We start from the raw sequence: 15,136 nt of genomic DNA, 5'->3' as shown, positions 1-15,136 counted from the left end.
TCACTCACTGTGTACACGGGTGATGCTCATGCCTTAAATGTGTAAATAAAGTCTTACTCCAAGAGACAGTCTTCCCAGGCCAAAACTGGAAATGCTGAGGGGTTCTCTCCCATTGGTCCCTCAAATATTCATTCAGCAAATCATATTAAAAGCTTACTCTACACCTTCTTCTAGGCAATAGGGTCATAGCAATGGAGAAGACTAGAGTTTTCACTAAATAAGATTCGGCAAGTGCCATGAGGAAATAAACAGAGCACGTGACTGAGTAACTAGGGAAGGCTTCTTGAGATGTAGTGATTAGGCCAGGCCACTCTGACATGACATGTGAGCTGAAACCTGCAGGATAAGAACGAACAGTCACGTAGAGAGATCGGATGATAGCATTCCAGACAGAGGGAACCACAAATGCCAAGGCCTGGAGCTCTCAACAAACTTAATTATTGGCCCTTTCCACAAGTGCTTTTGATTAATACCATGGCCTTTGATACCTGTCCTTGGAAGTGGCCTTGCCCCAGATGCTGAGCCACAAGGCTCACTGAGAGTAAAAGGAGAGGCTCTGAAGCAGGCAGCTTGGGGCAGCAGCAAAGCCGACCTTTTACTGTCTGAAGATGACTGTGTTTGAGTCCCAGCTCTGCCAATTCCTATGGTATGATCACAGCAAGTAATTTAACATCTTCAAGCCAGTTTCGTCACGTGCAAAATGTTTTTAATTGTTTCGAAGATTAAGTACTAGGAGAATTTTTCATTATTCTCCCCCAACAGGTTACCTTCTTTTTGTTAATGCTGACCCCCACCACCGGTTGGACTTCTGCCCCAGCCTACTACATATAAACTTTCTAATGCTTTTGCTGGACTCTAGCTTCTAGGTCTTCCCCTACCCTGGTAGCTCAAATAATGTAATAATTAGGAAAATACTTCAAAGTGGATGAGGTCTTTTAAAAAAAAAAAATTCCCTGTGGCCAAAACTCTACCCATCTTCCAAGGCTAAGTTCTAAGTTCTCAAATCAAATTTCTTCCACAAATCTTTTGCTACTCACACTGGCTACCCTCGAACACCTTCGGCAAAGGCACAGATACCTCTGACCGACTGATCAAATCTATTGGTTGTCTCACGGACACGCACACACATTTTGTGTACAGCTGCTAGAAGTTCACACATAACCGGAATATCCCCAGGGTCCCGGACTACGAACTGAGACATTAGTCGATCTAGCAATGCAGGTACAACTCACTAGGGGGCAACTGGACATACAGAAAGGAAGGTGTTTTCATCCATCACAGTGACTTTAGAGGGATGCTACGGGCATTATGGGGTATTGGCTGAGATACCATATATGCTGCAGGTCACAGGGGATCGAGCCCAGGCTGGACGTTGTGTGTGGCACTCAGGACCCACCCACACCTCCAAGTGCTCGTCTCTCTGTATCCCGGGGTGGGAAGCCTCAGCAGCAGGGTTCTGGGTCCTTCCATTAGGATGGAAAGCAGAGAAAAGTAGAAGAACGCTTCCTCTTCAGGTTCCAGTAAAGGGGTGGCAGGTACCTCAGGCAGCCTCCTGAAGCAAGCGGGGAGAGGTCTGAGGGCTAAGAGGAGGAGCAGCAGAGACCTTCAGCCTTGCCTGATCTTCCAATAAGACTGTGTCCCCTGGAGCGCCTGGGTGGCTCAGTGGATTGGGCCTCTGCCTTCAGCTCAGGTCATGGTCTCAGGGTCCTGGGATCGAGCCCCTCATCGGGCTCTCAGCTCAGTGGGGAGCCTGCTCTCCCTCTCCCCCTCTGCCTCCCTCTCTTCCTGCTTGTGATCTCTCTCTCTCTCTGTCAGGTAAATAAATAAAATCTTCAAAAGAAAGAAAAGAGAAAGAAAGAAAGAAAGAAAAAGAAAGAAAGAAAGAAAGAGAAAGAAAGAAAGAAAGAAAGAAAGAAGGAAGGAAGGAAGGAAGGAAGGAAGGAAGGAAAGAAAGAAAGAAAGAAAGAAAAAGGAAGGAAGGAAGGAAGGAAGGAAGAAAAAGACTGCATTCCCTACCCTGGTTTTCCCTGTCTGGTCCTTCCAATAACATTGAAACCTAATTTGCTACATCAAATACCTCTTCGCCTCGACCACACAGGCTGATACAGCACACAGTAGAGAAATGTCCCACAACCTCCTGCACAAATGAACCATTCAAGCCTCCTGCACAAATGAACCACCCACAAATATAAACTGGTAACACTTTCACATATAATCATATTAAAAAGTTTTCATATCAAGTCAGATGAAAAGTCCAATAATTGAAGGGAAATCCACTACAGAGAGGGAAGCTTAAATGAATTCAAGACATTATTCCAGAATTATTAAATAATGGATTCATTCTCTCCATGATGACTGTTTGGTGGGTTGTAGTAGTTACAGTATTTTCGACTACACGCCTTGTTGGAAAGGATGACAACACAGTGATACAGTTACAGCAAAATCTATAAAACTAATAGTAAATATATAAGAGAGAAGATTTGCAATTCCTTTAAAAGACTTAGAGCCAAATACCATGTAGGCAGAGACATAGAAAATAAGGGGAACTCACTGTATAGGGAAGTCACTACAGGACTTTTTTCTGACTATATTTCATTAAGAAAGCTTTAAAATTATACCTCACATTATTGCTCTCCCTGTATTTCTTTAATTCTTTAGAGCACAATGATAAGAAATATATGGTGTGAGAAATACATATTTTAATTATGTATTTATTGGGGGGCTGTCAGTTATCTTTCACCCTGATAAGAGACATTGTCAGGTAGATTTCTTAGAAGAGTATCATGTAGTTTTGGTGATGGTGGTTTTTCCTAAGACTTTCTCAATTCCCTGTAAACCTATCCTCTTGAAGGATAAGGTCTCTTCTGAATGCTAGAGTCTGAAAGTATGCCTCAATATGTACTGGGGTTTCAAGTTAGAAAATATGCTTTTTGTACTAGTTCATCTCTATTCTAAACCATGTCATAATTTAGAGAATCGTTCTGATATTACATTTATAACTAAGGCTCAGCTCATTGGCATAAACATCATACTTCCTCATTTTCTGTTTCAAGAGTCTGTAATTTGTGTTGTTATCCCTATATTAATGTTTATTTCCTTCTTTTTTAAAATCATGTACAAATAAGTGCGTTCTGTTATTACTTCCCCTAAAACAAGATCATGAAATATTTACGAGCCCACGTTTACCCCCACTCTTTCATTTTCCTGTACTTATATAGAAGGTCTTTTTTTTTTTTAAGATGTTTTTATTTAATTGAGAGAGAGAGAGAGAGAAGCAGGGGGAGCAGCGGGGAGCAGCAGAGACAGAGATAGAGGGAAAGGTAGAAGCAGGCTCCTGGCTGGGCAGAGAGCCCACGAAGGGACTCCATCCCAGGACCCCAGAATCATGACCTGAGCTGAAAGCAGATGCTTTACTGACTAAGCCACGCAAGTACCCCTGTGTAGAATGTCTTCTGATCCTCATTTTCTACCTTGTCTTTCAAATCCAAATGTATTCATTCAAGGTGGGTACAAACATTATATCTACTAGAATAATTATTTACATATTGAAATACATATTGTTTTATTATCAATTATTTATTATAAATTATTTTCCTTTCATGTTTTCTAAATTGGAATTTAGGGATATTATTAATTTTTACTCATGTAAATCTATAAATAATATTACCTATGAATTTCATTTTAAAAAATTAAAGAAGTATCACAAAATACATGCTATAAAGGGGAAGTGATGGGTTTAAAATGGTTGAGAACCACAGCTGTAAGTCTGGATATCTATTAAATCAGGATGGAATGCATCGTATGTTGGCTTGTTCATAGGTAATTATGTCTATCTTAACTCCTTCATCGTATAGAAAGACCCCTTAAAGAAAAACCCACACCTTATGGGGCACCTGGGTGGCTCAGTGGGTTAAAGCCTCTGCCTTTGGCTCGGGCCATGATCCCAGAGTCCTGGGATCGAGCCCCACATCCTCTCTGCTCAGCAGGGAGCCTGCTTCCTCCTCTCTCTCTCTCTCTCTCTGCCTGCCTCTTTGCCTACTTGTGATCTCTATCTGTCAAATAAATAAATAAAATCTTTTGGGAAAAAAAAAAAGAAAAATCCACACCTTACATTTTCTTAATTACTCTACCATATTGGCAACATTTAAGAAAAACTTTTTAAAGGATGGATGAATTCTTAACTATGGGTCTCTTCAGCCAATAAAAATGGCATCTCCAGAAGAAACAAATGTTCTTCTCAGTGACCGTGCAGCTCTGATATCTGTCTTTACCGGAAGTGAGTGAAAGTTCCATCATAACTCCAATGCCATCTGAGGCACATCACTTGCGGTCAGATCAGTGTTGACAACAGTTCACAATGGATTTTTAAAAAGCAACATCTATCCATGCCCTTAATAAATGAGAGAAGAGAGAGAGGGGACAGGAAAAGAGATGCCCCAGAGAGGATAGGAAAAGGAAGTAGCAACATTTTAAATTCATCACAGTAATGAAGAGGTACAAGTTAGTCCACAAATATTACTGTTTTATGGATTTATCATAAATGATGTCTATAACAATAAAATAATCAGCTTAGTAACTTTGTCTTTTTTATATAAATATTTATTAAAATCCAAACATTATTTGCACACCTCTATTTCCCAGAGCGCTTTAGAACTGGTAGCAGAAGTGGCTGATTGACGCAAGGTTGTCCGAAGGAAAATGTGCTGTTTCTTCTCATATTCATCACAAGTCAGAAACTTCTCTTGTTCTGCATGAAACAGTCTAACGACATCACCCTAGGAAAACAGGAAGAGAACAATGTACTTCCAAGAAAAGTCAGAACAAATACACATAAGAAGCAGATGTCTCCTGGTTTTGATACTCTGGGCCCTTCTACTACTTACTTGGCTTTTAATGATTATGTACACATGTCAAACTATAGAGAAGAAAACTCAGTGAAACACTATAGTGACTATCAAGGTTTATAAACATCTCCTGAACTCTGAATACTAGTGAATACACAGGTTTTACGTCCAGAAGTTCAGGAAGACAACCTTCCATTCTTTTAGCAAATGTTCCACATAGCACATACTTACTCCTTTTAGTACATCCTCTCGATAGGAACTATATTTCATGAATAAAGTGATTTTCCAGCTAGTGTTGCAATTAACAGCATTCACCTATTAATGAAGAAATGTTAAGTTATAAAACTGCAGCTCCATTTTGTACCAGAAATTGTTCCTCCAACTAGTAAAAAAGAGAAAAAAGATAACTGTGGCCAATAAGGTAGGCACCTCAACACAAATAGTACGCAAAAATAGCAATCACTATCTACACAGATCTTAGGAATATTAATTAGCACAATTACATTTATGAAAACAATGAACGAAATTATATGACTTTTCTTCCTCTCATGATAAAAATAGACAAATCCATTTTCTTCCCTTCCGAACTCACCTCCTTGCACCCTCGATTATCGAGAAGCTCTATGTTGCTGGCGTGCAGCGGCTGTCCCGCGTTCACGGGCATCAGAACCACTTTATCACCCACGACAATCTAGGAATTAGAAATAAGTTGCAACTGAGACACTGGGCAGAACTGTGGTGCCACATCTGAAGCTAGAAATAACTTCAGGGAAGTCCAGTTACTGACGCAACACCTGGTCTGGCTTCTGCCCAAATCTTAGTTCAATTCTTTTTCTCTTAGAGTAAAATACTTTCTGGTAAATGATCATGTCATTATGTTCCATAGTACTTATCAGCCTGGATTCATAAAGCTCATGCAGGTCCTTTTTTCAGTCTCCCATTTCGGTAAGAACTTTTTTAATGTCAATAAATAGGATGTCTCCCCTCCACACTGGGTCTTATGCCATGAGCACAGCAGATGAGTGTATGGAGCATCTGCCACATCAATCTGCCTATATATTAGAAGCACATTAAGTGCAAGCAGAAAGCGTTACTCATTTCTATTATCTATGGGATTAAAAACAAGTCTGTTAAATTCGAAATGTCCCAACATCCCAGAAATACATTAAACATCCTAATGTCATCTGGATTCAAGAAGTACACAATTAGGTATGACCTTGTAGAAATATGCTTATTGTTTGGTCCTTAAGCATTTGGTTCACTCTTACCTTTCACATCCAATTGTTCTTTAAACTTTGGTGTTCAGTATGAAATTTAAAAAAAAAAAGTTTAAGGTAAAAATATTTATCTTGCTAGTTTTCAGTCATAAACCCACATTTTCATTAAATATTCTCTAAAATCTAAATGCCTTAAAATTTAAGTTGGAACAATAATTTTTAAAAGTTGTATATGTTTTACACTATATAATACACTTGATACCAATATAGCACTATATATTAACTATACTGGAATTAAAATAAAAAATTTAATAAAATTTAAAAAAATTTAAGTTGAATTAATTTTTTTTTTTTTTTTAATTAGGGGATGCCTGGCTGGCTCAGTGAGTAGAACCTGCAACTCTTGATCTCAGGGGAGTAGCGATTACTGAAAAAAATAAAGAAAATATATATAAAAAAATTTTTAGTTGGTTTTGGGAGAAATGATCTAGAGAATTAAATCTAAGTTGATTTTTTCGTTTATGTTATCATTAACAATGTCCAACTTATCTTCAAGAATTTCTATTCATAACTCAAATTGTGGGAAATGAAGTTATGCTTTCTTTTTTTTCCCGAAGATTTTATTTATTTATTTGTCGGAGAAAGAGAGAACACAAGCAGGGGGAGCAACAGTCAGAGGGAGAAGCAGGCTCCCCACTGAGCAGGCTCCTGATGCAGCACTCGATCCCAGAACTCTGAGATCATGACCTGAGCCAAAGGCAGATGGTTAACTGACTGAGCCACCCAGGCGCCCCAAAGTTATGCTTTCTTAATGGTAATAATAAGCAGTTTAATTTTAGAGTTACTAGAGTTTCCCTTGTTACAATCCATTAGAAGAATTAGTACTGTATGGGGCGCCTGAGTGGCTCAGTCACTTAAGCCTTTGACTCTTGATTTCGGCTCAGGTCATGATCTGAAGATCCTAGGATTGGATCCATGCTGAGTGCAGAGCCTGCCTGTCCCTCCCCCTCTGCTCTTCTTTGTACTCCCTCTCTCACTCTCTTTCTCTCTCTCTCCAACAAATAAATAAGTAAATAATCTTTAAAAAAAAAAAAAAGACTTATTACTGTAAGACCTATATGCTCAATTCTCATATAGAACTGCTCACCATCTCAGAAATGAAAACTACTACATCTCTGCATATTTCTTACTGAGTATTACACTATATTAGTTGGACAGATAACTGAAAAAACAAATTAGGATTCAGAAAATAAGAATAAACAAAACTTCTCCTCCCTGTATCTTAACCTAGACCAAGGCTTTCAGGAACATAATTTCATATTTCCAATATAAATTAAGCTTTTATGGGGATGGATTATATATGGGAGTCTACATTTACACATAGTACTGTTGTCACAAACTATGATAAAGAAGTCTCAAGCTCACTATTCAAGCAAAGGGAAGTTGTTCTTAGGTTTGCAGAAGTAGCTTCTACTGCTCACAGGATTGGTCTCTATTCATCACCTGCTTTTCAAGTCCATCATCAGTCGGATGCTGGTGCTGGGACTCAGCAAAGCCATCATAGAAGCTCTCTATGCACAGATAAGGGAATACCATAAAGAAACAATGTGAAGGGAGAGGGGGAGAGGGCAGAGCTGGGCTCTCTTTGTGTAAAAAATGGAGGGAGGAAGAGTACAAGCATCAGAAATCTTTCTAGAAGTTTATTGTGGTACAGGGGACAGAAGACACTGGGGAGCCGGAAAAAAGGTTAAAAGACTTTAAACAATATATCTTTATATTGTTTTCTATCTTTGAACCAAAATGGGTTAAGTATTTTTAAAAATTAAGTATAAGCAAAAACATATAAAAGTCAACGTGACATAAACATACGTCCTACATCCCCTTCCAAAACACACACACACACACGTTACTGCACATGACATCACAGCAGCTCCGACTCTCAGGGCCAGGAGGAAGTCCACGCAGCCATCCGTACTATGAATACTGGGACTTAATACACATCCTGCAGGTGCTGCCCCTGATCTTCCAAGTTCTTAAAGAACAACTGGATCTGGTCTACAAGGTGATTCTTATCTGCATCAGATAAACATTGGCCAATGAGCTGCTAAATATAATATATTCTAGCTATGTCCTTCCAATTAAAAGAATATTTTTGTTTGCACCTATATCCATTGATCTAAGTCTTACTATTTTCTTATGGTTTTCTGTAAGCTTTGGGTCAATCCATATGTAATATTTATTTCAAAACACCACCTGGAAAGTCTTCTACTATATATTTTTAAAAGATCAGCCATATAGCCAAAATGCTCTAAATACCAAGGGTTCAAAGAGAATCTAACATTAATTCACTCATTTCCAAGTCTTCAGTCTTATTCTTGACAATGGTTACTTGGACTAACCAAGGTGGGAAAAAAAAAAATCTTCTAAATGCAATGGACCAGATGCTAATCAAAAGAAATAAAAAGAACAGACGAGTGCAAAAAGAATAAAAAAGTGTGACAAATAGTCCCTGTTCTCAGGGAATTCACACGTAATTAGACAAACTTGGTAAATATCGAACTTGGTAATATGCTCTGAAGCATGTAGCCTGGGACAAGTCCACTGATGTGGTCTGATGCCTTCTGAGAAGCTGTGTATTTAATAAGGAACTTAAGGTTGTCATCATTTTCTGCCACATCACACTTACTCTAGTACATAAACATCTTTTAAAAATTCCAATTCCAGGGCACCTAGGTGGCTCAGTGGGTTAAAGCCTCTGCCTTCAGCTCGGATCACAGTCCCAGGGTCCTGGGATCGAGCCTGGCATCGGGCTCTCTGCTCAGCAGGGAGCCTGCTTCCTCCTCTCTCTCTCTGCCTGCCTCTCTGCCTACTTGTGATTTCTGTTAGTCAAATAAACAAATAAAAAAATGTTTTAAAAAAAAATTCCAATTCCAAAAACACTTCTGTTGATTCTATGCAACAGCCACGAAGATCCAAGCTGAGATTTTACTGGAAATGAGAGCAATATAACGCCACTGGCAGCTACCCTTCTTTGGAAGTGACAGCTGGCATGGCATTGCAGTAGAAACCAACACACCAGGGATCTAGTCCTGCCTTCGCTAGAATTCCAAGAGATCCAGTTTTGCAAAATTATAAAATCTACTTGCTGTTTAAAGAGGCTCTTTGTCTAAGAGTTGAATTTTTCTCTTCACTGAAAGACTATCTGGGCTCTTCTCCTTTTTAAAATCTACTATCAAGGTAAAGAACTCATGTCTTCTCAGATCAAAGTTGAAAATGAAAAATTAACTACTCAATCATGGGAAAATAAATGAAAATGAAATATTTATGTACTCTGCTATCCCCAATGACTTTCTAACTACACAACAGCAAACGAGATCTTCCTTACAGCTGAAATGTAGAGGAATCCCTGAGTCTATTTTTCCCCAAAAACTATCCAACTCATCATTCTATAAATAGTAGAACCCACTGATTTTTGAGGCTATGAGCATTTTTCTCCCCAAACTATCATCAGCCTCATTCTTAACATTTCATTTCAGTCACTAAACATCTTATTGGATACTCACAACCTGAACCACAACTTACTAATTGCTTAATAGTAACATATAATTTTAAAAATCCTTTGAACCTTACAATTTCCTCTTCCTAGCTTAATATGCTTTTCAAGAAAATGAGTAGTAATTAAATCACTTGTTATGAAGTGACAGTATTTCCAACTGCCTTCAATAAAATACATTTTAGAATTTTAGAATGATACTTATTGCTAGGGAATGCTACCCATTCCTAGAGAAGAAAAGGAGCACTACAATACAATTATTTGTGTGGCAAACAGGTGGATGTGGGTGTGCTTATGTTTTCGCAGCAATCTTAATCACATACAACAGCTACATAGTGGTGAGCGACAACAGTGAGCTGTTCCGGCAAAAAGCAATGTGGAAGGTTGTTGTAGCCATGCTTTATGGAACACATCTACAGAAGGAGGGTTTCTATATTGCACTTCACAATTACACTGTCCATTTTACCAAGACGGAATGCTTGGGTGGGAGGGTCCCCCCACCCCAGTACAACTAATTATTTGAAATAGTTCATTACATTCAACTCTCAGTGGATCCCATAAAGGCCTTTGGGAACAGGGAAAGGACTAGAATAAATAAATAAATAAATAAACAAATAGAATGAATTTATAAAATCCACAGCTAATCGAAAGGCCCTAATTTATCCAATCATTTCCAAGAAAGGGCACCAGAAGACATGGGGTGTTCTTAAACTGCGTAATCAGTCCCTAAATAATTGAGAGTTGATTGTAATTAACTACCAACTGAAATTAACATATAGATCATGCTCAGAGCACACATCACTTGATGCCAAAAAATAAACAAGTAGGACTTTTTTTTTTTTTTTTAAGGAATCCAACACAAGACTTAAGGTGCCTTACATTCCTGCATGCCATGCATCTCCCAAACCTTACCTAAGGAGGATATCATCAGATCATTTATTAACCAAATTAAACCATGAAGCTTGCATCCTGTGGAATTGAATTTGTATTTCAAAATTCACTGAAAATAGAGATTCACTATAAAAGAGGATGTTTCTAGGACAAGAAATACCCAAAACATATTTGAAATGTAATCCAAGTATTGAAAAAAAACATCAGAATAATTATATTTTTATATTGCTTTGAATGTATAAGGTTAAGTTTTTTTAAATCTCAACTCTTTTTCTTGACACCTGACCCAATACTTGTAAGGTATTCTACTTACAAAAGTTATTCAGTATTTATTGAGTATTTCCCATGTGCTAGGAATTGTCACTTGCTACTTTATTACAAACAAAAATATCCAACAATTGATCCTATTGAATCATTTCACATAATTTTTATGTTCCCTACTCTATAAGCTAGTGGAAAATGCTTGCGCAACTACTAAAATTTACATGATACAACATATATGTATTCCCAAACATATTTTAAATATTATCATCAACAAGCAAGTGCCCATCTATATAGTTCCTCATACTTCATACAACTTTAAGATGTATAGACCATAAACAGCTGAATATAGAGCCAGTAAATGAAATATCATTGTAAGCACTGTTACTCTCTATTAATTCAAAGGGATAAACGGCATTTCCTAAGCATAGCTTTCTCCTTACAACCATGCTCCCTTCAGATTAGGAAAGGAAGCAAACTCTCTCTCTCCTTTGAAAGGTTCAGCCGATATTAACATTACTTAAATTCTTTCACATGAATTCCAGCTGGAAGATGATCTTTTAATTAATCTGAATTTTGTCTTTTTACGATTCCCAAGCACAATTTGCACTATAAATAGTTTTAGCCTATTAAAGAGATTACCATAAAAATAACGTGTTGATTGAAAATCACACGTTCTCTCTTTGTGCCTTTGTGCTATCTGGATTCTCTCACTTATTAACAGTTATTGTTTTTAGAAACACATTCTTTCTCTCTTAATTTTATTTTTACATACATTGTCACCCTCACTTCTCAGCTTCCAGAAGGGATGAATATAAAACCAAGACCCTTCATTTCCTGCAGCATCCAAGGACACACGCATGGCATTCTTCTCCAGTAAAGCAGGTAATCTCTTGTTGACAGTCAGATACTTGTTGCTTTTTATATGCAGCAGCTGTGGGGGAAAAGATATAACTGCCTTTATTCTTCCATGTCCTCTGTTAATTACATGTATGCATTTGTACATATATCTTGTGTCCACATGCTATAGCTTCGAGTGCAGGTGAAACAAAGGTGCTCTTTTCACGCTTCATACTCACCATCTTCCCAAGCTGACTTTCTCGGGTTCCTCCTCACCTCCAGCCCATGATGAACAGGGCTCACGGAGAAATCAAACCAGAGCACATCTCCGAAAATTTTCATCTACTGATAAATAATAGGATAAAACCAGGCTTCCCAAAGGAGACCAGGAAATACCCTGAAATCACATTCTCTCCATTCTTGCACAGACACAAAACCAGAATATACTAAGAAAAATAACCAAGAAGCTAAAATAATGCACTAAATAGTTAATGTCATTAACTATCCTTGCCACGGACAGCCCTACTTCTTCCTCTGTGAAGAGGCAGGCTTTGCATCCCAAATAATTCCTGCAGGAGGACACTGATCCTACTCCCTTCTCAGATAAGCATAGGAAACACCATTTCTCAGACTTTTTGGACACTGTGGACAAAACCTTCCAAAGACTTTATTCCACCAAGCAAGAAAGCTAAAACAAATAACCTTTCCCATCTATTATGACAATCATTTCAAAACAGAGTAGTCATTTTCATATTTACAATATAAGAAATTCTCTTCTGAGCCAATGAAACCCTCACGGCCCAACCCCACTCCTTCAGAATCTACCTTGATAGGGCACGTGGCTAGGTCCCTAACTGACCATCCAAACATTTGCACTTCCAGCTCTTGACCAAAAAAAAAAAAAAACATAGACTCCACTTGCTGGCACTTCATATTAATCAAAATTTGGTTAAGAAAAACTCTACTAATGGAGGACTGCTCAAGGGACATGCAACCCACCCACACCACTGGTGTCCTATAATCTGCCGTTAGATGAGGTCCTACATTCGGGTTGCTACAGAACCAGGCGCTCTCATCTTGTCCCAGGAGAGGGCTGCTTGGATGGTCCTGTGTGCTGCCATTCTGCCATTGGCCAATAACAAAACATCAGGCGATACTATTTTTTAAAACAGCTCTATGAAACACCTCATTGTAGTGTTTACTGTAAGGAAGTTGTTACAGCTGTTATTGACTCTATTAAACAGTGTCCTCTTTATGAGAGCTCATTGGAGGAATACTTCCTGGTCTTCCTGGCAACATTTGTGCTTCCAGACCTTTGACTCAGTTCTATGTTAAGGGCCTCCTAGGGGAGTGCTGTAGGATACTCTACTTCCCTTACAGCAATGATAAGACTTCCAGGCAAAGTTAACCAGACTTTACAACATGGATTTTATAAACACGCCTCCCCCCTGACTTCACATTATTCATTTAACCACTTTTCCTTCCCTTTGACCCAGTTGCCTTATTTATTTCTATTTTATCTTAGGTGGTATGTATTTTTGAAAATGCCTTGCATTCTTTTTGGAACAAGGTGGGGCACATATTAACAAATAAGCAAGTAAAAAGCTAAAAGATCTAAGAGAAGCACAAGAGAGGGATACAGCCTGAGAAAAATCAATGAAATAACTTGTTTAATAACAATTCAAGGATGGTTTCCATATAGAAGTACAATATGAAACTTTTCTTCTCTCTACAAAATGAAAAATAAAGCTTCAGGTATTACATGGTAGTCCCATCAATTCTAAAAGAAGATTTTAGTACAGACCTTTAAAAATTATGTTTCCCTATCTTCATCCTTTTGATGTAATAATGACCTGTGCATATTATCCAGAATAATTCACTTCCTTATGTGTATGCATCAGACATATTCACAAACATAGAGAAAACTGTGCTGAACATCAACTGAAAATATCATGATATCTGTAATCTTCATCAAAGAACTATTATATCCCCAAATTTTAATGCAGCTTGACATGCCTATACAAATGCAAATTACCCATCAGATAGTCACCTTTTTTAAGAGAGAGTAAACAGACTTACTTGTATAACATTACTGTATTTCACAATTTCTCCCAACAGTTTCTTATTCTCTGATTCATTTTGTTTTTGTTCCAGTTCTGCAGCATGCTGTAAAATGATTATCAAACACTCAGCATGGAAACATAGTAAACAGAGTACACAGTTAACAACAACAACAACAAAAAAACCAAAAAACAAAAAAAAAAAAAAACAGGTTATTTTAGGAACAAGGACTATAACCATGAATAAAATAGGCTGGTTGCTTTACTCTTGGTACTGTGGATAGGGGGACCAACCATTAAATAAATGACTGTAATACAGTATGATCACAGTCTCAATTTGATACTGAAATGTGGCCAAAAAATATCTTGGGATGCTTTTAGGTTAAAAATGTCAGAAAAGTACTAGGCTCTTTGGTCTTATAAAATTAGTTTCAGAAGGAATATTGTCAGACAAACCAAACAATATAAAAATAGAAGGTGAATTTCAAAAGACTCAAATAGTTTCAATTCTGAAAATAACAGGAATTTTAATAGCACAAAATTTTAAGTTCTATCAAATTTACATTCAGCCCAAACCAGAAACAACAGACTTTCAATTTCTTTTTCTAGGCTTTCAAGAAAAAAATTAAGTACTATGCCAAGTAAAATATAACTGGATTTGAGATTCCTACAGAGATTCTGAATTGTTTCCAGTTTGATGTGAATCTCTGAATTAGTCTGGCACACCCTAAGAATTAGCAGCAGGAGTGTATTAGCTCCATGCCAGGAAACGAGGGGATCACGCCCTGTGACTTCAAAGTCCCTTCCACTTTCAATGTGTTGCTACATCTATTCTAAATCTCTGTGCATTGAGTGAAATCACTAAGATACAAAATAGCTGGTTTGTTATTGCTGTTCTGGGTCTAGCCTAAGCCAGACCAATGGAAGCCTAGCCCTTACCTGTAATTTCTTCAGCAAGGCTGCCTCTGTGTGGTTCCCCTGTTTGGCTTGCTTAGCTTTCCAGTATTGTTTCTGGGCAGAATATCGGTTCATAGGGCACACCTTAAAGAGGCAGTCTATGACAAAGCAACAAACAAAAACACTGTAACTAAGGCAACCAGCATTTCTTAGATATTCCTTACAGCCTACCCTTGGAATCTTTAATCCCTGAGTAGAAAGAACACTGAGCCCATCTCCCAAACTCCCCCATAACATCCTTTCCAAATAATTATTTAGATTGCTAAAATACCTTCTGCTTCATTAGTTTAGGTTGTTGAAAAGCTAACATAGCTAGTGTAATTTATTAAAAAGTCGAGTCAATGTAATCATTACATTATAAGGTACTTCTTAATGACAATGGGGTACCTGGTCTTAGGAAGTAAATAGAATGAGATTAGTGGTTCTCACTACTTTACCTCACCCTGCAAAATTAATTATTTATTCATGGTATGTATCTTTGACAGCCAACGTGATGCAAAAAGTAGAAACAAT

General features: G+C 37.8%; 1 protein-coding gene across 2 annotated transcripts in view; it reads right to left on the bottom strand.

Annotated features, from left to right (window-relative positions):
• ITPR2 (inositol 1,4,5-trisphosphate receptor type 2) overlaps nucleotides 1-15,136 on the bottom strand; it is a 483,190-nt gene that overhangs the window by 377,285 nt on the left and 90,769 nt on the right. For both annotated transcript variants that reach the window (XM_032855216.1, XM_032855215.1), the window contains exons 3-8: nucleotides 14,606-14,721; nucleotides 13,686-13,772; nucleotides 11,542-11,700; nucleotides 5,437-5,535; nucleotides 5,076-5,159; nucleotides 4,629-4,775 (exon numbers count right to left, since the gene is read on the bottom strand). In XM_032855216.1, coding sequence (XP_032711107.1) covers nucleotides 4,629-4,775; nucleotides 5,076-5,159; nucleotides 5,437-5,535; nucleotides 11,542-11,700; nucleotides 13,686-13,772; nucleotides 14,606-14,721 — 692 coding nt within the window. The remainder of the gene's footprint in view (nucleotides 1-4,628; nucleotides 4,776-5,075; nucleotides 5,160-5,436; nucleotides 5,536-11,541; nucleotides 11,701-13,685; nucleotides 13,773-14,605; nucleotides 14,722-15,136) is intronic.

The sequence above is a fragment of the Lontra canadensis genome, unplaced genomic scaffold (assembly GCF_010015895.1).
Source record: "Lontra canadensis isolate GAN:19392208 unplaced genomic scaffold, GSC_riverotter_1.0 scaffold9, whole genome shotgun sequence".
NCBI lineage: Eukaryota > Metazoa > Chordata > Mammalia > Carnivora > Mustelidae > Lontra > Lontra canadensis.
This window is presented reverse-complemented; position numbering and strand designations above follow the sequence as displayed.